The 21,671-nt window shown below is 42.3% G+C and overlaps 3 protein-coding genes across 6 annotated transcripts in view; 1 reads left to right on the top strand and 2 right to left on the bottom strand.

The window, feature by feature from the left end:
* The window catches only part of LOC140338992 (uncharacterized), a 223,720-nt gene that overhangs the window by 168,192 nt on the left and 33,857 nt on the right, over positions 1-21,671 (top strand). The window lies entirely within an intron of this gene.
* LOC140339819 (uncharacterized) overlaps positions 1-21,671 on the bottom strand; it is a 38,623-nt gene that overhangs the window by 5,823 nt on the left and 11,129 nt on the right. Inside the window, exons 8-14 of the mRNA XM_072424720.1 lie at positions 21,163-21,304; positions 20,009-20,089; positions 19,738-19,800; positions 2,323-2,429; positions 1,289-1,438; positions 987-1,208; positions 763-895 (exon numbers count right to left, since the gene is read on the bottom strand). Of these exons, the coding sequence (XP_072280821.1) occupies positions 763-895; positions 987-1,208; positions 1,289-1,438; positions 2,323-2,429; positions 19,738-19,800; positions 20,009-20,089; positions 21,163-21,304 (898 nt within the window). The remainder of the gene's footprint in view (positions 1-762; positions 896-986; positions 1,209-1,288; positions 1,439-2,322; positions 2,430-19,737; positions 19,801-20,008; positions 20,090-21,162; positions 21,305-21,671) is intronic.
* Positions 6,012-21,385, bottom strand: LOC140339130 (uncharacterized). Of its 3 annotated transcripts, XR_011922358.1 has the most exons (8): positions 21,163-21,385; positions 20,009-20,089; positions 10,994-11,248; positions 10,771-10,910; positions 9,646-10,084; positions 8,759-8,850; positions 8,536-8,690; positions 6,012-7,320 (listed from the first exon to the last, which is right to left on the bottom strand). XR_011922358.1 is itself a non-coding variant. In XM_072423705.1 (5 exons), exons 3-5 carry the CDS (start codon positions 11,232-11,234, stop codon positions 9,863-9,865), a joined length of 603 nt encoding a protein of 200 aa, XP_072279806.1. In that variant the 5' UTR covers positions 11,235-11,248; positions 20,009-20,089; positions 21,163-21,385; the 3' UTR covers positions 9,089-9,862. The 3 variants fall into 3 exon arrangements, 1 of the variants encoding a protein (XP_072279806.1); XR_011922359.1 differs by lacking the exon at positions 20,009-20,089 and having other exon boundaries at positions 6,013-7,320; positions 8,536-8,677; XM_072423705.1 differs by lacking the exons at positions 6,012-7,320; positions 8,536-8,690; positions 8,759-8,850 and having other exon boundaries at positions 9,089-10,084.

Genomic DNA, 21,671 nt, shown 5'->3' on the forward strand with positions numbered 1-21,671 from the left:
GGGTGGGGTGGGGCAACTCAAAGCAACCCACCAGCATTTAATGAAGTCCACCTAATATAAAACAGCAATTGGTTGCTATGGGTTACTGCACTTATCTTGGTATATATTTACCCCTGGTTGCTATGGGCTGATCCACGTATCCTTTAGCTGCTCCTAGGTTTTGTTGCTACGGGATTTACACTTAGCAGAGAGCTCTGTCATAGCAACTTTGGTTTCTATAGGTTACTGCCAACATCTTTGGTTGTAATAGGTTAATTTTTAAACTCTTGGTTGCTATGGGTCACTGAACTTATTCTTCTCTCTTGCCCCTTCACAGAGTAATTCTGCAGCCTCTCCTCCTCACTCCCGCCTAAGCATCTTCCAGGACCAGCACTCGGTGCATTGTGGGAGATGTAGTCCTCAGGAGAGCCCCGCCCTCATTTACTCACCGCTCCAATCCCCGGGCAGACTCACTACGAGGTTTGGAACGCAGAACCCGGAAATTACTTGAAATGCACAAACTGTTCGCTGGACGTCTAAAAGCAAGGCCGATCTATGAAACGCAAATCGCCGTCATACCGGAAGTGACAAAGACAAACAGGAAATTGTCTTTTTTTTTGGACCTTTCATATGGTGTACAGTATCTCCTCCTCATTTGTTAGGGACATGACGTTATATTGAGGAATGGAGATGGACCTTTCATATGGTGTACAGTATCTCCTTCTTATTTGTTGGGGACATGACATTATAATGGGAAAGGGAGATTTAGGGTATATTACTTACTCGTGTCAATATACACAGAGGATTTCCCCTTTTTACTCCTCTGTTCCCCCTCCTTAGACTGCTGAGTTTCACATACAAATGCCTCTTCTTCTTCCTCCTTAATCTCAACTTTGATGTGTTGGATTTCTTCATCCTTTTCCCAAAATATACAAACAGATATTACAGAAACAAGGTCATATGATAGTTGGAAATAAAATTTAACTTCTGGACCTTAAAATACCCACCTCATCTTGGTATGGGTTGGTGGGATTTTCCAGTGAAGGATCATGTGGATCTGAGGGAAGGGAACATTTCTCAGGTGGGCTTTTATCAATAGATGGATCCATAACAATGATTTTTATTTGATCCTTGTGTTCGTCTGGAAACTCCTTTATCATCCCGTACTCATCATCCTCCATTTTAAACTCTTCTTTGATGATAATATTACTGTCCCAGAGGCTTTCACTCTGAATATATAAGAAAATATTTAGTGTGTTGGATAAACTTTGGTATAAATCAAAACTATCAGTTATTACTAAACACCTACCTGATCATGGTCAGGGATCACCTGATCTTCCTCTGTGGTATCCCGAGAATTCCGAGCACGGCGAGATCTGTTTGTTGTTTTTCTTTTTTTAGTTGACTCCATCCTGTCGTTATTGTAGAGATCTTTGTGTCCTTCTAAATGCTCCAATTCCTACATGGAGAAATATAAAGTGTCAGGATGTCACCAGGTCTATTAACCTGACACACACAATGATATGGTCACCATCCGGACACAATGGATATGTCCACACACCACCTTCCCTCTGGACCTCATCACGTATATCAAGCCTGATTGCTGAACACCCATAACCCATCCACCCCTTTAATCTTTAGGCCTGGGGAGCACCACAGCCTTTGGAGGAGACCCTCCCATGAAGGACAACCATACCTAGAGATGTCCAGAGATGGCCTCTCTATATTTGATTGCCTGACTGGACTACAGCAGGGGCTGTTTTCTTGATCTGTATACATGCACAAGGGGTAATTATAACCATGTTTTAATGCAAGGAGAGCATACAGACCCCATGCAGATATTGGCCAGGACTCGAATCAGAAAATCCAAGTGGTCTACGAAGTTAAAGGGCTAGCCACCGAGCCAACATCAATCCTCTTCCATTACAATGTCCATCATTACAACACTTGGAGTATTGGTACACACTCTGTGACAGGCTTAACTAATAAATACGATCATTTCATCGATCTGTACTATGGTTGGTTTTTAGACACATCAATCTTTGGTTGATCAGAAAACAACAAAATTCTGCCACGTCTGATGAGATTGAGAAATTTGTTGATGAAATGGGAAATCTCGGGTGGAGTGACGGTACCGGTGACCCATCATTAGAAAGACGAACTTAAGGGTTGAATGTGACTGAATCTGTGTCCAGCACCATGTATTAGGTTAGTGCCATGTCAATACGTCAGTATAATCTCTGTTTACATATTAAAGAGTTTGAATATTGCTAGCATGCTATAAATCGATACGGATTGGTACGGATAATCTCCACACACACATACACGAACCAACATACTGACCACAATTGTCCCTCCTCTCAGCCAACAGCCATAACTCTTCTGAACGTCTACTTCCTCTGTGTGCTGTACGCCTCTCACTGGCCACCAGGCTTTATAGTTGCCCCGCCCTTTCCAGTCACATGATTACGACATCATCAAAAGGCCTACATTTCATTGGCTGCAGTGCATGGGCATTTCCAGCATTCAATATGGCCGCTTGGTGAAAGCACATGGTCCATCATGTGACCTTTGAGCAATGGCCATTTTCTTGTAGTCAAGTTGTGCTTGGGGCCATACACCACATGCTCATATCTCCCTATTGTCCCTTAGTGGGAACCAATCCCATCAGTCCCTCCTCCGCGTAGAGTCTAGACGATACCTTATATTGACTAACTTAAATTATTAAGATGACAGATATTGGGAACCCTTTAGATCCCATTTTTTGAGCTTCTTTCAATTTGGAAAATGGTAAGTTTCCAAGAGACAATTGTTGGTAACCACCACTTGGCCGAAGATCTAGCAGTTTAATGTTGTCATGTAATGCTCTGCTATTGGTTACATTGAGGACAACAATCCATCTTAAAAGGGCCAGACAACAGCAATGCTATGTTACTTTTTCTCCTAACACATCTGGTTAGTGATGGTTTATAGGACTTATCTATAGTATTTAAAGCTTAAAATGGTTACCGGTGATTGACTAAGAAAAGAGAAAGTCCAGAATCATGTGGAGGTCAGTAGTTCTTCTTTGGGGTCAGTATAGCAGAGAAGCAAGAATACATCAATACTGTATATCATTAGTAATGGTTATTTCTATGATATATCGATAGTACTTAGAGCCTGTGAGTGTTATTGGGAGGATTGATGAGAAGGTAAGGGTTCCCACCACATGATGAAGATCGAAGTTCTTCTGAAGGTTCCATTTAACTATGGTCAAAAGCTTGAGGAGGAACAGCCTTATTGTCAGAGGCCAGAAATTCCTCTAACATGGTAGCCATGAAAACAATCCTTGTCCTTAGAAGTTTTGTATGAATGTACGTTCTTGTTACAGCTTCTATGACGTTTAGTTCCTCATCAGCACCATACTCTTGAGATGGTCCATGCCATGGCCTACAGTGAGGAAATGGCGTCTTACCGTATGAAGAGCCATTCGTTGGCGAAAGGGTTTGACCTGCCTCTCTAACATCTCTCCTACAAGGCACTGTGGACACATTATGAGGTTCAACATGTTTGAGGACCTGAGAGCAATATAGGGACTTTACCACACAAAGGACAACTATACTGAACTTTGAGGCATCTCCTAACACTTGTGTAGCATCAGGGTAAAGATGGTATGTGCCAGATATCTACCTACAGTAAGTTCACCTTGCCGAGGATTTGGCTAATCATGGGTTTGTAAGATTTCCAGGGTATGGCCAAATATTAATAAAATTGTGTACCTTTGTAATATAAATTTTGTATACCCTTTGTTTATGTGTAACCAGGCTGGTAATGGTGTATCCATTGCGTTAACCACAGTTTGTATATTTTGTTTATAGATCCTTTCCATCCAAACAAGTTTTTCTGCTTTTCTGTCCTAGTGATAATGCCAGAAACATCTTTTGAGGGGTAACACCCTAATAAATACAGCGTTTGTTCAATGCCACATTTGGAGGAAACAATTGGAATTCCAGTATCTTCTTATCATACCTGGGACAAGGAATCGAGATGTGGCCATCAGTGTTGATAAACCTGTATAAGCCTAGGTGAAGGACTTGGAGTTTATGTTGATAGAGACATGACAATGGGAAGATGACACAACAAAGAGGTGTTGTAAAGCCAGGATAAGGGTCAATGTTGGGAGGACAGGTGACCCAGGGAGGGGACACAAAATAGTTCTGGTCAAAGGAGGATAACTATTGCTTGTAGGCCTTGATAATACTCAATTGTTGTGTGTTCTCTCCTTTGCTGATGACCGCTTTAGAACTTACAGGAGAAATATTATTGCGTTAATATTCATAAAATATTGCCCTCAATAATATTCATAATTCCTTACAGGTTGTCCTCATCTTGCCCATTCTCCATCTACTTTGAGCTGAGGTCCTCACTCCACCATTGTTCTGACGGTCCTTATATTGATGGTCCGCTGTAGTTTCCCCAGCAAGTCTTCTTTCTACATCTCTGGCTCCTCTCCTGCTAGATATGACATTGGTTTTACTGAGTTTTCCATGTTTCTAAGCTCGTCCTCATTGGATAATGGCCTCACATCATGTATGTAGGTTCCACGTTCCCTGATCCCCCTGTACATCTGCTGGAGGACTAGTACAAAGCCCATCTGCTAGAGGACTATTAGACATTCCGTCCACTAGAGAAGTATTTTTCAACCTTTTTTGAGCCATGGCACATTTTTTACGTCCTGAGGCACACCACAATCCAAAAATGTTACAAAATGAGATATACCCATCCACTGAGGCACTACTGGGCACCTTTATGTGCTGGAGGGCTATTAGACATCCCCTTCAACTAGAGGACTACCAGACATCCCCAACTACTACAGGACTAAACATTTCCTTACACTTGAGTACTACTGGATATTTCCATACACTTGACGATTACTAGACTTCCCCTCCACTAGGGTCCTTATAGACAGCCGTCGATTGGAGGATCCTTCTGCTGGAATACTATTAGACATCCATTATTATTAGACATCTATGATACTTCCACTGGAGAACTACTAGACATGCCTGTACCTGCAGAACCCCTAGATAGACCCATCCACTAGAGGACGACTAGGCATCTCTATCTGCTGGAGGACTACTAGACATCCCCTTCCACTGGAGGACTACTAGACATTTCCTTCTCCTGGAATACTATTAGACATTCATTATTATTGGACATCTATGATACTTCTACTGGAGGACTACCAGACATCCCCAACAGCAAAAGGCCTATTAAATATTTCCATATATTGGAGGACTACTGGACTCCCCCCCCCCAGCTGGAGGACTACTAGATCACCAATTTATGACATCACCAGCTATAAAGGAGGTGCGCAGATCAAACAGAGGTCAGGATCATTGCTGTGGTTAGTACGTAACACAATTCAGGTTAAGGATTAGTCTGACTTTATTAAAACATCTGCATAGGATGAGGAATGTTTGCCCACCCCTATGACTTCTCTCCATAAGTTCTTTTCAAACACAAAACAACACAAAACATTTCCCACACTCTGGACATGACAAAGCGTATGGAACATCAGGAGATTTTCTTTGTAAAAATAGCATTTCCTGGAGTCGGAGCATAAAACTGATGGCCATTATGTGCTGTCTGATGTTTATGAAGATCAGCTTTCCAGGGGGAAACCTTTCCCACACTTCGAACATGAGAAAGGACGAACCCCGCTGTGAATCTTCTGGTGACTTAGGAGATGACTTTTTTGTATAAAACTTTCCCGCACTCCGTACAGGTGTAAGGACGTTCACCAGTGTGAATCCTTTGGTGATAGATAAGCTGACTTTTCTCTATGAAACATTTGCCAGTCAGGGCAGGAAAGCGTTGTTCCAGAGTGCAGTTTGAAATGGGCGTTGAGGTTTTTCTTATGCCAGGAACGCTTGTCGCACTGCGAACATGAAATGGAGGTTTGTCCAATGGGGGTTTCCTGGTGTGAGATAAAAAGTTCTTCCTCAGGGGAAATTTTTCCCACACACTGCACATGGGAAAGGATTATCACCGGCATGAACTGTCTGGTGGTTGTGCAGGTCCTTTTTCTGTTTAGAGTGTGGAAAAGGTTTTACCTTTTCCACACTCTAAACATAAAAAAGGACACTCCTTGCTGTGAATTCTCAGGTAACCCCTTAGTAACAGACCTGACTGGGTATCACTGGATGGAAATCAAAATATTATCTTCATACCCCCTCAGCTGCCAGTTCCAATAATGTCTCCTTTTCAGTCCTTCCAATTCACCTTTCACCCGGAACTACTTGGGGATACATGACATCAATTCCTGTCTCTGGGATTCATTGAGTAAGATCGCCACCTTGTGGAGCATATAAGTGCTGCTGGCTACAATATTTTCCTATTTTGTTCCTCATCTTCATGGACTTATGTCCAGCTCTGGTCCTTGAGGGCCACATGCAGGCTAGGCTTTTTTACAGCCAATTTCTCAGAAATACAAAAAATATATGGGGACCCCGACTGCAGGGGTTGGAGAAGGAGAAATGTTTGGTATGGTCAGAGTCCTAAGGTGGAGGCCTAATAGAACTGTGAAAGTGAATGCAATGAGAAGTACCGGAGGTGGTAGTGAGGCTGTATAGGCCTTTGGGTTAAAGGGGTAATGGGGGTTATGGGAGTGGTCGGAGACTGGTGGTGATGGTAGATAGGGAACCTGGGCAGAGTGGAAGTGAACCTTGTGGTATACCAGTGGAGATAATTCTATTCAATAGATGGGGGTGTAGGGAGTGACCTTCAAGATTGCAGTGTAGGTAGTAACTATTCAGATTGCGGTGTAGGGAATGACCGTCTAGATGGGGGGGTAGGGAGTGGCCATTAGGACGCCGGTGTAAGGAGTGACCATCCAGATGGTGGTGTAGGGAGTGACCATCTAGATGGCAGGAAGTGACCATCTAGATGGCGGAGTAGGGAGTGACCATTCAGATGGCGGTGTAGGGAGTGGCCATCTAGACGGTGGTGTAGGGAGTGACCATTCAGATGGCGTTGTAGGAAGTGACCATCAAGATGGTGGTTTAGGGATAGAACATGTAGAATATAGTGTAGGAAGTGGCCATCTAGACGGTGGTGTAGGGAGTGACCATTCAGATGGCAGTGCAGACAGTGTAGGGAGTGACCATTCAGATGGCAGTGTAGGGAGTGACCATCTAGATGGCGGCGTAGATTGGTGTTGATATGGGATGTAGCGCCCATGGACTGTAAGCTGTGAAGAGCGGGTTCCCGGCACACAGAAATTGTACAAAACATCAGCGTTGAAGTGTTGAATCAGTGATGAACACAAGAAGCCTGAATGTATGACCACAGTTTTGGAGCTGTCTGTAGGGAATAAAGGACCATATTACTTTACATCAATCTCTCCAGACATATCCACGCCCCCACTACATCCACCACATGGGTCAGTACTTGTCCAATATGAAGGTTCCCTTTGGCGTATAGTGATACCCCGGTATGTGATATGACAATACACTGGGAAAGGAGTCTTGCCAGCGTGAATTTTTTGGTGTATATGGAGATCCCCTTTCTGTAAGAAATGTTTCCCACACTCTGAACACGAATTAGAAAGCTCCCCAGTGTGACTTTTCTAGTGTGCAAGGAGGTTTCCTTTCCGGGTGAAACTTTTTCCACACTCTGAACATAAAAATGACACTCCCCCGTGTGCGTTCTCTGGTGGTAAGCAAGGACACTTCTATTGTTAAAAGCTTTCCCACACACATGAGAACTGAGGCTTTCCTATGTGAACACTCTGATGTCTAGGAAGCTCTCTGTTCCCAGTGACAGCGCTGCCATCTGCTAAGGAGACGGTGAAATGTCTTTCCAAGGCAACATGGATGTCCAGCCTACCTGGAGATATAGAAGTGTGAATTTTAATAAACCCACACCATGCAGAAAGTACAAACACAAACCAACCAATTACAGGTTCTCTAATGAGAGGGCTACCATATTGTAACTCCTGGGACCAAAACAAAACCCTAAAAGGGAACAAGTCCAGACATGAAGTGCGTGTTCTCCCAAAACCCTTGTAGCTAGGCGCACCACCCGGCACATTCTCCCTAATAACGGGAAAGTGGTTACTGAAAGGTGGTGACAATACCGGGGCCGTCACCCACCTACAACTTCTTCCCACCCAAAAAACCTCTGATGAAGAGCTGAGCAGGGTGTCTCATAATGGTCCACCAATGATAATCCAATCTCATCTGACCCAACGATGGAAAGTTCTACAGGTTCTCAACCATGAACTCTCATACCTTCATCATTCATCAACCATCAAACATCATACCTTCATCATTCCTCATACCTTCAAGAACCCTCAACCTTCATTCCTCAAAGCTTCATCAACCCTCAACCATCAATCCTCATACCTTCAACCATAAACTCATATACCTTCATAGACACTTGTACCTTCATCAATCCTCATACTTGAATGAACTCTCAAAACTACTTCAATCCTTAACTTCATTCCCTATTCCTTCATCATTTTTCATACATCCAACTAATAAAAAGGAAATGGAAATGCCAACATCCATGACTTACCTGTGCTGATATCTAGACAGGGTTCCTCCTCTTTATTTGTCTCCATCATCCCAACCTCCTCTGTAGACTGCTGATTACCCCTTACAGATGTCTCCTCTTCTTCCTCTTTAACCTCAACTTTCACATTCATCAGATATTCATCCTAAACAAGAACCCTATTAAATGTAAGAATTATTATCATCTGATAGTTTGTAATCACTTCTAGACCATCATCTCCACCTACCTGATGATGGTGAGGGATCTCCTGACCTTCCTGTGTGGAATCCCAGGAATACAGATGAGATCTCTCTGGTGGGTTCCCGTTACTAGACCCATCTGTAGAAAACACACACACTGAGCCTGATTTATTAAAGCTCTCCAGGGCTGGAGAGGATACACTTTCATCAATGAAGCTGAGGGATCCAGCAAACCTGGAATGGATCTGGTCCAGGATTTTATAACCTTTGCTAGAAAATGACTTTGAAGAATTCCAATCCAGGTTTGCTGGATCACCCAGCTTCACTGATGAAAGTGTGTTTTCTCCAGCCTTGGAGAGCTTTAATGAATCAGTGCCACTGGCTGAATACATTGTCTCTATGTGTTTATCAGATGATGGGGGATCTAAGTAATCCTATGATTACCTAAACACAAGGGGGAAACCTTAAATGCCCCTTTTTACTCCACAAGCCATGATCACGTGATGCTCAAGCACCAGGTCTCCTCTCTGTCTTTACTGTGGCATGGGCACTTCTTATTGTCTGTCCAGTGGTGGGGTCCTCTCACAATGGAGATAGAGAATGATGTCAGTGAAGGGGGAAAGACCAGCATGGATGTATGAGCGTTACCAGTCCCTCACTGAAAATATGCTGTCATGGTCCTTAGATGGTGTATATAGGGACATCATAGTGTGAGGGACACCATAGAACATGGGGGATGGGTTTACAGGGGAGTGGGGCGTTCTGGATCTTTACAGGATGAACCCCATACATTGGGCACAGTAGGTGTACAGAGCCGGGAACTCAACAAAAGGGAGAGCAGTCCTAAATTAGATCTCCAGCCTGGCTGTATTTCTTTCCCACTTGGTGAGGTTGCCGTTTAGTCACGTATATATTTCAGAAGGTGAAGTTATACCTGGTGGCTCAGAAAACAAAGTCCCGCTCTTCGGGGGAGGTACCCTTGTGGCAGCAGAGACGCCCTAAAGGAGCGTGGACTGAAGAAAAAATGTTTTTGACTGTTTTTTTCTTGAGGTGAATTTCTGTGCAACGGAACCTCATCCAAATAATTCAGTTTTCAAGTAATTCTGCTAAAACAAATTGTAAAATATATATTATTGTAAAAAGAAATAGTTTCAGGAGCGGTCCCGCCCTGCCGCCAGGCTGCTCAGTAACTGATCCATTTTCACTTGTAGAGCCTGCAGGGACTGTTCGATCTTCTCTATATGAGTGTTGCCCTCCTTCTCTGTGTAGGGTTCCTCCGGGGAGTTGTAGACCTCAGAAGACGTATACCCTATAGGAAGAAGATTTAGGAAGTCTTCATCTTGTACAATGTGGTTCTGGCAGGACTGTGTCACCTGGATGGGTCCGCAAGAAAAGAAAAACAGATTTCATCATCAGGAGACAATCAATAACTTAAAAAAGCAACAAGTTTCGTGGCAGGCTGTCATTGATAAGGATAGAATGTGATTGGCCAGCATGGAGCACCGAGGCCAATGACAACCTCATTGATGGCTGAACGGGAGCAATCCCACCAATACCGTTCCAGCCTCCTGTGGAGGCTTCCCAGAGAACTAAAGAGAATGTGCTTCTGTGACACCAGTGCCCACACGCAGCCTTCTCTATGTACCAGTAGGCCATTGCCATAGTAGATACACAGCACTGTTCATCAAAAAAAGTTCACGTTAAATCTGAAGAAAAAAAGCCAATGTGTTTCGGTTGTCCAACGATGCTCCTTCATCAAGGCTCAAGAATGAAAGTAAAGTTTTTGTTGGTGGACTTGGGGTATTGGATTCACAATGTACAGATGGCCTTCTGCTACATTTGTGGGCAACTAAAAATAGTCTGACCAGGTCTGGAGGGGATGGGAAGGGGAGGTTAACCATTCTCTAATCTATCCAAAAATTTCTGTGCATGCACCTATCTGTCAAATCAGGGTCAGTGGGTGAAGAGTCGGGAAACTTCTGCCCACAAGAACTTTAAGATGAAGCTCTTACAGGAATGAGTCACAAAACCACCATTCCTGCCCCCCTCAATACTTTACCTGCATATCATCGGCTTGGATATAGCTGGACACCAGAGCCTCCTGAATCTCCACCGAGGCCATGCTTACGTTTACTTCATTTTGCAACTCGTCTTCTGAAACCTCACTTTCTGAATCTGAGACTCTCCTCCGAGATACTTCTAAAAATCCAGAAACAGAAGATTAAATATAAATATATATAAACGCTATAAGTGATGGAACGTGTACCGAGCTGCTTACCTACCTTTCAGAATTCTATTCTTTATTTTCATAAATGTTTTTGGCTCTCGGGATTTTAGATCGGAGTAACGCTTCTGGATCTGGCGCTTGGTTCTGGTCATTCCAAACTTCTTGTAGAGGTGGGAGGACAGCTGTGTCAGAAGTTGGCTTTTATGTTCATGGACTCGTCCCGGGATGCTCTCCCCATAGCCGTGATAGAGCAGAAACTTGGTGATCTCATAGAGCTCGTTAAAGTGGAACGCCATGGCTCTTTTCCTTGCTGTTATAAGGAAAGACAAATGGTTTTAAGGTTTAGGAATCATCTCAGCTTTAGGTGTTCTTATATCAAAGGTCCTACAAGTGTTCATTCCCGTGCACGTCTATATTTTTTTATTTGAGTTTTACAATACAATTCGCAACAACATAGTAGTATAGAAAAAAGGTATATACATTTTCCAAAGACCCAACGTCAATAGAACCCAACAATGGGTTGCAGTCCTTTCAAACTCAACTCACATTTTCAAATATAAATAATATAATAGGGGATAACTTATTATTGGAGAAGGGAAAATTGGAAAATTATAATAAGTGATTAAAGAGGGTGCAGGGGAGTATAGAGAGGATGGTGCTGCAATGAGGAGACCACAACAACAACCCCAAACAGCTACAAAAGTCTGTTCTTGCAGCCGAGCGCAAGTGGAGTGAAATTCCCCCACCTACTAGATTGTTAGCTCTTCGGGGGAGGGTCCTCTCCTCCTGTATCACTGTCTGTATTAGTCTGTCATTTGCAATCCCTATTTAATGTACAGCGTTGTGTTACATGTTGGCGCTATATAAATCCTGTTTAATAATAATAATAATAGGAGGAGACAAAAATGCAGGGCCCAGATTACAAAGAGACTTATAAACTCTAAATCCTGTACATATTTGCTTGGAATAAACATTTACATATCTGTCTAAAGGGCCGTTAAATAATCAGATGAGTCTCGGAACCGGACCCGATAAAGCCATCTTTGATTATGCCTGTCCTCCATGCCTCCAATAACTCTCATCAACTATTGTGAGACAGTAGGTGTCCCTGTCTGATGCCAAAGTGCATCGATCAATTTTCAAAGTGCATCGATTTTCCTCGGTATTGTTGTACGGTATAGGAGAAAAAATCCTGCTTCAAAGAGCATCTGAAAATCAGTAAACTTCAGAAGGAGTTGATACACTCTCTCCCAGAATTGACAAACCCCCCGGGCACTCCCAAAAAACATGTAGAAAAGTTCCCGGGTCTCTCCGCAGAACTTCCAGCATGTGTCCGAGGCCTTCAAAAACATTTAGCGCAACCGGGGCGGCACTTTATATGACCTGGTAAGAATTCTATAACCGGTTTCCTGATTTGTAGAGCTGATAGAGGAAGATTGTGCTGTTGAGAGAATTTGGTCAATTTGATCAATGTTTAAAGCCCATTTCAACTAATAAGGTGGAGTGAAACCTGTGTCAAGCTCAATCAGAATGGAGCAGCAAAACAAAGACCAGTAGGAAGGGTATGCTCTAATATAGTGGTCGCCAACCTTTCCGACCTCACGGACCACCAAATTCATTATTTTAAATCCGGTGGACCATTTATTTGAATTTTTAAAAAAAGATAAATACGTTTGTAAAATAATGATCTTCCTAATGGTGCTGACAAGGACTGTGGAGGCGCTGATTCATTAATCAACTCACGGTTAGGTCAAGTTTTACTATTGTTACTATTACACTGCATCACAAAAAATAAATATGTCTGCTACTTTGTCTAATCCATGTGTTCTATACTAAACCAAGTGCGCTGAATCCAAATCTGAAGTCCGATTCTGCCTAGGACGTCAGGATCTTAGGTTAATTACGCGTATAGACGTGATTAGCTACATTCTCTCGTTCGCAGTTACTATGTAATCTCTATATATCTATACATAACATATTGGGGTTGCACCGGCCTTGATATCTTGTTTCCATAACAGAAATGTCCTGGTGGAACCTCTCCCCTTGTTCATCAATCACATCACCCTAATTTTGTAGGAAGAAGTCCAGATGGGAATGTAAGAAATGAATTCTAAGTTGATGGTATGCTGTTAGCATGTTATTCACGTGTTCAGCATGGTTTTCAGCTCGCTGGTTGCCTAGAATGTTTTGTGCATCTCGCAGAAATCAATCCCAAGCAGCAAGTTCAGTGGCTTGGGTTTGTCTCTGAATGTGGCATCACGCATCAAATTACAGATTTGGGGACCAACAAAAATGTCTGCTTTCAGTTTGGCATCTGTTATACCTTTTCCAAATTTGTCCTTCAGATACTGAAAACCCAAACCATCACGATCCATTGCAGTGACAAAGTTTTTCAATAATCCGAGTTTAATATGAAGTGGCAGAAGGTAAACTTTGTGTGGAGTGATTTATGCCTCACGTTGTACTGGCCACCAGTGTGTTTAGGTCTGGGTGGCCATTCTTTCACTTTGTAATGGTTGCTGTCATCATGAATGTTACACAGGCACAGAAAGCACATATATTTTGTATTGCAGGCCAAGAAGGAGTGCCACCACCATCAGGTCACCACAAACGTTTCAATTTCAAAATGACCTCCATGGATTCGGATGTCTCTTTCATTCCCTCCGCATACGCAAGAGGAACAGAAGGTTCTTAGTTGCCTTTATGCAGCAATACAACTTTCATACTTGCTTTGCTCGAGTCTATGAACAATCTCCACTGCTCCGGTATTTATCCGTAACCTAACTCCATCATTACACCACTCACTGTCGGTACAGAAGCAAATGTCGTTTTCCAGCTTGTAATAACTTGTAATATGGTTGTGTCACGATCACGAAAGTGTGAAGTTGTTGTTCCTTTTTGTCGCAAATTCCTCTATAATCTGGAGGCTAACAGCTCAGACTTCTTTTTTGACAAGTCCCTTACTGGATCATCTAAATCTGATTGGCTAATAAAATGTGGCTCACCCTCTTCAATTCGGGGGTTCATACCATTCATTAACATCGACATCATCCTCCTGTTCCCCATCCGACATGTTATTGTCAGTAACAATAGATGAAGGGGGGGACTGGCACTGGATTCTCTGCATCGTGTGGCCCTGGCTTCCGAGCAGATTCACAATCGGGATAGACGACTTTTGACTTCTTCGAAAACCCAACAATTTTACTCATACACAAGTAGCAGTCCTAATGATGGTCTTTTGGCAAAAGGCATTTTATTCCTTTTCCCATTCAGCCATTGTGTTAGGCCAACGTAACTCACCTCACAGCAGATATGAGGTGCCCAGATTTTATCCTGATCTCCAGCTTCGCATCCAAATTAATACTTGTAAAGGAAATCTCACCCTCTTGCTTAGGTTCTTGCATTGATCACACAGGGTATATTTACCACAAAGGTAGCAAAAATTGTCCAGTTTATTAACACAGCTGCGACTACTCATCTTTACTACAAAACAGACTCACTATGGCCTAGCTGTACTATCCAATAAGATGGTTTCGCACTAGAGACAAGCCCTAGGTCCATCTCCCTTATATAACTAATTCTGACATCAGCTCCCTGACTTGCCCCGACAGCCGGTGCCGGAACATGCATGCCACCAGGGGGCGTAATTCAGCTGGCAGCAGACATAGTGGTTTCTGCATTGCACTGGTATAATGTTCCCATGTCAAAATACATTACCCTATTACTGACCATTGGAACAGCTATAGCACGCCTATACCCTAAAAGTGATCGTCAAATTCTGAGTTCAGATTTGGAATCAGGACACTCGCTAACATGTAAATCAGATTTATTATTCTCAGTACAAAATCGTTGTACTGTTACCATTAGTTGCATTCCCCTTGGTATTATTAAAGAAATGCAAAATATTTTTTTGCTTTTTCTCACTTATTATAGGTTTTATTTCATTCTAAGACCAAACAAGGAATGATAGTTATCAAAGTCAAACTATTTGATGCCATTAGAGGTCTTACTTACCTAAAACAGCATCTGAGAAACAAATAAAATAAAACAATGGGATGAGAATCGGTATTGGCGGAGCGGGGTGACTGTTGTAATGGTATTGTTTCAATACTGAAGCGTACGGCTCGGCATTAGTCGCCTCATACAACTTAATACTACACTGACGTCACGCTGCGCCTGCTTTGTTTTTACGTCTCCAGTACAGTTTGTGAATTTGGTGCAATATAAAGGCAAAATTGTCATTCAGAATATAAGAATTTATTACAATATTATTTTTGTTTTATTATTAATAAAACATAAAAATTGCAAATAATGTCCACATTTTTCCATGGACCACTAAAATTTTCTCGTGAACCACCAATGGTCCATTGACTACTGGCGGGCGACCAATGCCCTAATAGATTAAACATAGGGATGCATAGGGATACTTGCTAACCCCAAATTATAGAAATATAAATGAATAAAGACAAGGCAGCCGGGTCTTATTGGAAAGATTTTTATTAATGATAAATTGCTTCCTAAAAATACAATGTAAATCATTCAAGATTCTTAGCGTTGTAAGTGATCTGGTAGGGAGGCCATCAAAACGTGGCACTATACAGCCAACATCCAGTTATGGATTTACAAACAGTAGTCCAGAAATCCAGATAAAAACCTGAAAATCTGTAGCGGGAAAACATTGCAGAGAGTACCCGACGCATTTCGCCTACTAGGGGCTTCCTCAGGGGTATTTCAACGTTTGGTGGTACACTGTAGTATACCGTTATCATTAATTATGATATACAGTCAACAACTAGTCATGGATTTACAAACAGTAGTCCAGAAATCGGGAAATCTGTAGTGGGCAAACATTTCAGAGAGTACCCGACGCATTTCGCCTGCTAGGGGCTTCCTCAGGGGTATTGCAATGTTTGGTGGTACACTGTAGTATACTGTAATCATTAATTATATTATGCAGAAAACACTGTTGTGCATATATAGTATAGTTATACAGTAAAGTGAACATAACTGAGATCCAAAAAATAATATTTGCATAAAATAGCAACCCATTATGGGAGACAAGTGTAAGGAATATAGATATTACATAGGATACCGTATTTTTCGCCATATAAGACACTCCGGAATATAGGACGCACCAATTTTAAAGGAGGAAAATCTAGAAAAAAAAGATTCTGAAAGATTATTCCCCTTCTGATCACTCATGTGCCATTCATACCGGTATTCCCCTTCTGATCACTCATGTGCCATTCAAATTCCCTTTCCGATCACTCTGTGCCTTTCAAATTTCCTTTCTGATCACTCTGTGCCATTCAAATTCCCCTTCTGATCACTCTGTGCTTTTTTTCCACTGTACGGCAGTTAGGACAGGGAACAGCAGGGGGCGCTGTGCCGGCTTCTTTCACTGAAGCCAGGAGAAGACACGATGCTGCCACAAAGGAGAAGAGACACACGCTGCTGCAGAGAGGAGAAGAGACACACGCAGGATCGGGTATCGGGTGAGTATCTTATTTTAATTATTTTATAACACATTTGTCGTATAGGACGCAGCAACTTTTCCCCCCCAGTTTTGGGGAAGAAAAAGTGCGTCTTATACGGCAAAAAATACGGTAATTACATTTTAGGTGATAACCCTTATATATATATAAAGAAAAAAGTAAAGATTAATAAAGGAAAATATACTTATTAAACTCACAGATTGGAATGATGACTGGTTGGTTGTATGCTTATACATGTATCACAGACAAAACACAGGATCAAATGACTCCCAAATGAAAATGCAAGCCTATAAATGTAATGTATATATTGGTTAAAAAATGATATGTGTACAGAGAGAACCAATAAAGTTCATCATTAAATTAGGGTAAAGTTTAAAGATGAACATAGTACCTGAAAAGGCTGTTGAATTTGGTCCTAACAAGAATTCCTTGGGAAGACGTGCCTCCGTGGCTGCAGCTCAAGCCATTGGTTGTGAAAAGAACACTGAGGGCCACTTGCCTATATATAAAGAGAGAGTGAGGGCCGAAGTATTGTAGGAATCCCCGTGTGCGGAAAAGTGCAGGATATGGAACTATGCATGTGTCCTGCAAATCATAGCTAACTCCATTGCCTCATTGCTCAATACATTTCCAGTTTAATCAAAGGCTTTCTCTGCGTCACTTGAGAGAAGCACGAGTTGGTGTTCTTTGCTTTGTGCCACGTGAATGGCATCTAAGGCCTTTGTGGTATAGTCCTTTGCCTCACGTTTGGGCACAAACCTGATCTGGGTGTATTAGGTTTTGTATGAGCGATGTGAGGCAAGCTGCCAAGATCTTAGTGTACAGCTTCACATCAACGTTCAATAGGTAGATGGGCCTATAACTAGTGCATGACGTTGGGTCTTTTCCTACCTTAGGTCTGTTATGTGGGCCTCTAAAATGTCCTAAAAGGTAAAAGGTTATTAAAGGCCTCAAAGAATTGTGAACTCAGTAGGGTTCTTTAGTACTTTATCGTCAGGCCCTGGTGCCTTTCCAGAAGCCGAATCTTTAATTGCCCACGAAAGCTCCTCAATAGAAATGGGTTTCTCCAGTCTGCCGATACCGAGCGGGCATAACTGGCATTTTGAAAGAAACTAAATAGTCTCGGATTGAATTAGTCTGAGACCCTTCTACAGTTGGCCCTGAATGGGACCGCAAATTTTAATGACGATTATAGAAGTCCCAGTAAATATTGGAGATATCCCTGGGCCTATGATGAATGTTTCCCCTATTATCTGCAATCTTAGACACATACATTTTAGCTCTCTGTATACGCAAGGCATTAGCTAAGCTCCTACTGCACTTGTTGCTGAACTCAAAAAATCAGCCGCGGCATTTAGTCAGAGCGGCCTTGCTTTAGCGAAACCTAAAGACTGTAGTTGCTCTCTGGTCTGACGCAATCTCAACTCAATGTTCTTTTTGTGGGTCAATTGAAGATCATGGATCTCCTGCAGTAACCTAACTGTTTGGGCTTCTCATGCATGCTTTATATGTGCTCCATAAAAATGTCTCCGACAAAGGGATTATGCTGAGCCCACATCGTAATAGGGTGGGAATCAGGGGTAATATTCTCAATGAAAAAATAAGACAGTTGGGTAGTCAGATTGGCAATCATTAATGGATGGAAACACCAGAAATTGTCTCCCCCTGCTCTTTCTGAAATATTGACAACCAAGTCAATAGGCGCATGGTCTGAAAGAGCAATGTTATGTATTTCTGAACTCTTGCATTAAAAAGGAAAAAGAAAACATGTCTATACGTGAATACACTTGAGCAGAATAATAAGTAAAATCACGAGTTGACGTTGACCCGTTGATGTTGTATCCACCAAATGTCACAAAGCTGGTATTCATATAGCAGCTTACGGAAATTTTTCGTTAGGAAGACACAAAAACATTAAAATCCCCACCCTCCTAAATTCAGATAGTTTACGGAGGGGCATTTGTAGAAAAGCCAATTGATTTTGTATTAGGAGCATACACAGTGGCTAACGTCACATGTTTAGAGTCGACAAGACCCTTAATAAACAAAAGCCTGCCCTCTAAATCACACCAACTCTCCCTGATTTGCCAGGGGACTCTTTTAGACACCAGAATATTCACGCCTTTGGCTTTGGATGCTGATGAACTATGGTATACCTATTAGAAATTGTGATCAGTCAATTTCAGGATTTTATCCGAGCGGAAGTGGGTCTCTTGAAGAAACGCCACTCGTGCTTTCAATCTATGGAGATCCTGCAGAATGGCTGTCCATTTTTAGGGATATTAGGCCCCTTGGCATTGAGAGAGACCACTTTAATGGATGGCAGTTTAACGCCTATGTAGAAAATAAGAAACGAGCACGGAGGTAGAGATGAGAGGGCAGTGAACAATTGAAGGACCTATAAAAGTAGAGTCTGGGGGGGAACTATAGGGACAATACTAAAGGAGTGGATGTACCACTTGTCCCTGAATAATTGTAAGGACCAAGTATTTGGGGGTTGTGTAACGGAATAACGAGTCTAGCTTCTATTTAATATTCATAAAACAAGAAACTGTGTCATAACAAGGCAAATTCAATAAGACCAATAGCAACACATAATGAGTAAAGTGTAAAGTGCACATATTCTGAAACAAAGTATAACCGCAGGTTTTGGGACCAATGGTGACACAGTGAGCAAAACACTCTCTGCCAATTCCCTACGGAAAAGTAACCACACCATATCAAATGGACATTAACAATAAGCAAAGGGCAAAAACCTATGAAAGGCACACATAAAAGGATATACTCGGCCAGTTCACTCCCGTCCAAGGAATATGTATCAATCCACGGAGGAAAAGGAAGCTGGGGTCTTTTCCTGTCCAGGTTGTGGTGTGAGACAGTGCCCATGATAACACCAGGTCTGGACTAAAATCAGGGCTGAGGACGGAGCTTTAGGCAGACCCGTCCTCATGCTGCCATCATGCAACCCCCGGGTCTATATTTTAGGACACAACCACAATGACCCATCTGCCACCAATATTTCACAAGGCTCTTCCAACAAAAGCACAAAGCCATTTGAAAGACCCAGAAGCCAGGCCCAATATTGGGTCCACCTCCTTAAAAAATAAAAACGTTTTGCCCTCAATCAACATTGGGGCCTGGGCGCTTGTTCAGCCTTGCACTAGACCATCCCTGATAAATGGGCATCAACATGGACCACAACAAACTGGAAGTACTGTCAAAGTTCCTAAAAAAATCTCAGCTCTAAAGGAGTCAACATGTTTAGAAAAAATTGAAAGAAACAATGTAGAACATGAAAAAATACCTTTGTTTGCAGAGTAAGCTAATTTATGGTTAACTAAGTCAGTGTGGGTCTCCACTTCCACATCTGTGAAATGAAAACAAAAAACAATTATTCTGCAGACAGATCTCTAATCATAGGATCTGATTGCAATAATCAACATTTTTACACAGGGCAAAAGAACCTTTTTTATTGCCCCTACTGGCTGAAAATATTTTCTTTTCATTTGCTTTGATTAAATGAACATAATTAGGTCTGCTCCGCTCCTGGTATTGGACTTTAAAGTCAAACTCACCAAAACTGTCTTCTTCTCTCGGTCTGTGTGCAGTATGAAGGTTGATGGGCCTCCTCCTCTTCTTCAAAGTTGGTCTGGCTCCTGCATGTACCATAAATATTTGTCAAGAAACAACTCTCTATAGCCCTACGTCTACATCTCCACTGGACAGATTACAAGTTCCTGCACCGCTCTCCCCTAATGACCAGCACTATACTTCTACTGTTGTACAGAGATCACCCCAAACAACAGATTGGCACTTAGGGACTAGTCTGGAAATGAAGAGCGGTAAAGGGACCAACAGGTGGTTGACCATGTCAAGGTCCAACAGGTCACACAGAGACAGGTCTTTTGTGGCCCATGGAGCAAAAAAGGACCTGACAGTCATCTTGGTTTCATCTCCTCAGATGGAGTTACTTGGTGAAGTCAGCACCCTATAGTGACACGACTGGACTGAGACACTCTTTCAATGTCTTCATAAAACTCTTTAGGCCACTAGCTGATGTATGATGTGCCCACATAATAAGAGGTTCCTTGTTACAGTTTCTGTAAAGTGAATAAAATTTCAGCTGGACGAGTACTATCTGTGGTCGGGGGTTGACCAGAAGACGTTAACGATGAACTTATTAAAAATTAAGAAGTGTCTCTTTGGAAAGAGGACAATCAACATCTTCCATGTTGATAGACCACAAATGGTAAGGGTTGGTGCTCATTGTGCTGGGGACTGAAGGTATCACTCAGATATTCATATCATCAGTCAGGCACTGATTCACCAAGGTCACGTTTTTACAACTTGTAATGTTTCAAAGATCTTCAACTGTCTCAGAAAGGACATAAAAAAAAAAAAAAACAAGTTCTAGACCATTTTCATTTTTCCTGAAGTTTACCGAAGGTCCATTTATCTAAGGTAACCTCTAATAAATTGCCAGCCTTGCCAGCACTCCAAGGGTGAAAAATATTCCAGGATGATATCAATTGTGACTATAAGAAACATTCTGCATTGAAAGTGCCACTGTGATCTATGATTGTGACCTAAAGAATCAGCATTCGTTGGTTGTGTCCTTGGACTATCATGTCTATGAGTACGTTTTCCATCCATACAAACCAAGGAGACCCAGTACCCAAAGATGAATGATGAAGAGAAAAGATACGAAGCTGAGCTAAAGTTTTCTCACCTTTGCCGATCTCCACAGGAATTTCTTCCTCTTTATTTCTCACCCACACAGCTTCCAACTTCCCCAGTGTCTGATGATCATCCACAGGCTTTCCTCCACCACCAACAGAAAAATTTATGTTTTTGTCCCTTGATGTCTTACCCTGAATGCAGAGTAAAAAAAACACTGATAGTAATCTCGTTTGGCCGTATAGTTATGTATATTTTCAATACCAAATCATTGGTTCCACCTACCTGATGATGGTGAGGGATCTCCTGATCTTCCTGTGTGGAATCCCGGGAATACAGAGGACGGGGACATCTCTCTGGTGGGTTTATGGGGCCCTTAGCTCCACCTACCTGATGATGGTGAGGGATCTCCTGATCTTCCTGTGTGGAATATCGGGAATACAGAGGATGGGGACATCTCTCTGGTTGGTTCCCATTACTGGAAACACACACACTGACTGAATACATTGTCTCTATGTGTTTATCAGATGATGGGGGGTCTAGGTGGACCCTCCGTACTGC

This window comes from Pyxicephalus adspersus, chromosome 10, assembly GCF_032062135.1.
Source record: "Pyxicephalus adspersus chromosome 10, UCB_Pads_2.0, whole genome shotgun sequence".
Lineage (NCBI taxonomy): Eukaryota > Metazoa > Chordata > Amphibia > Anura > Pyxicephalidae > Pyxicephalus > Pyxicephalus adspersus.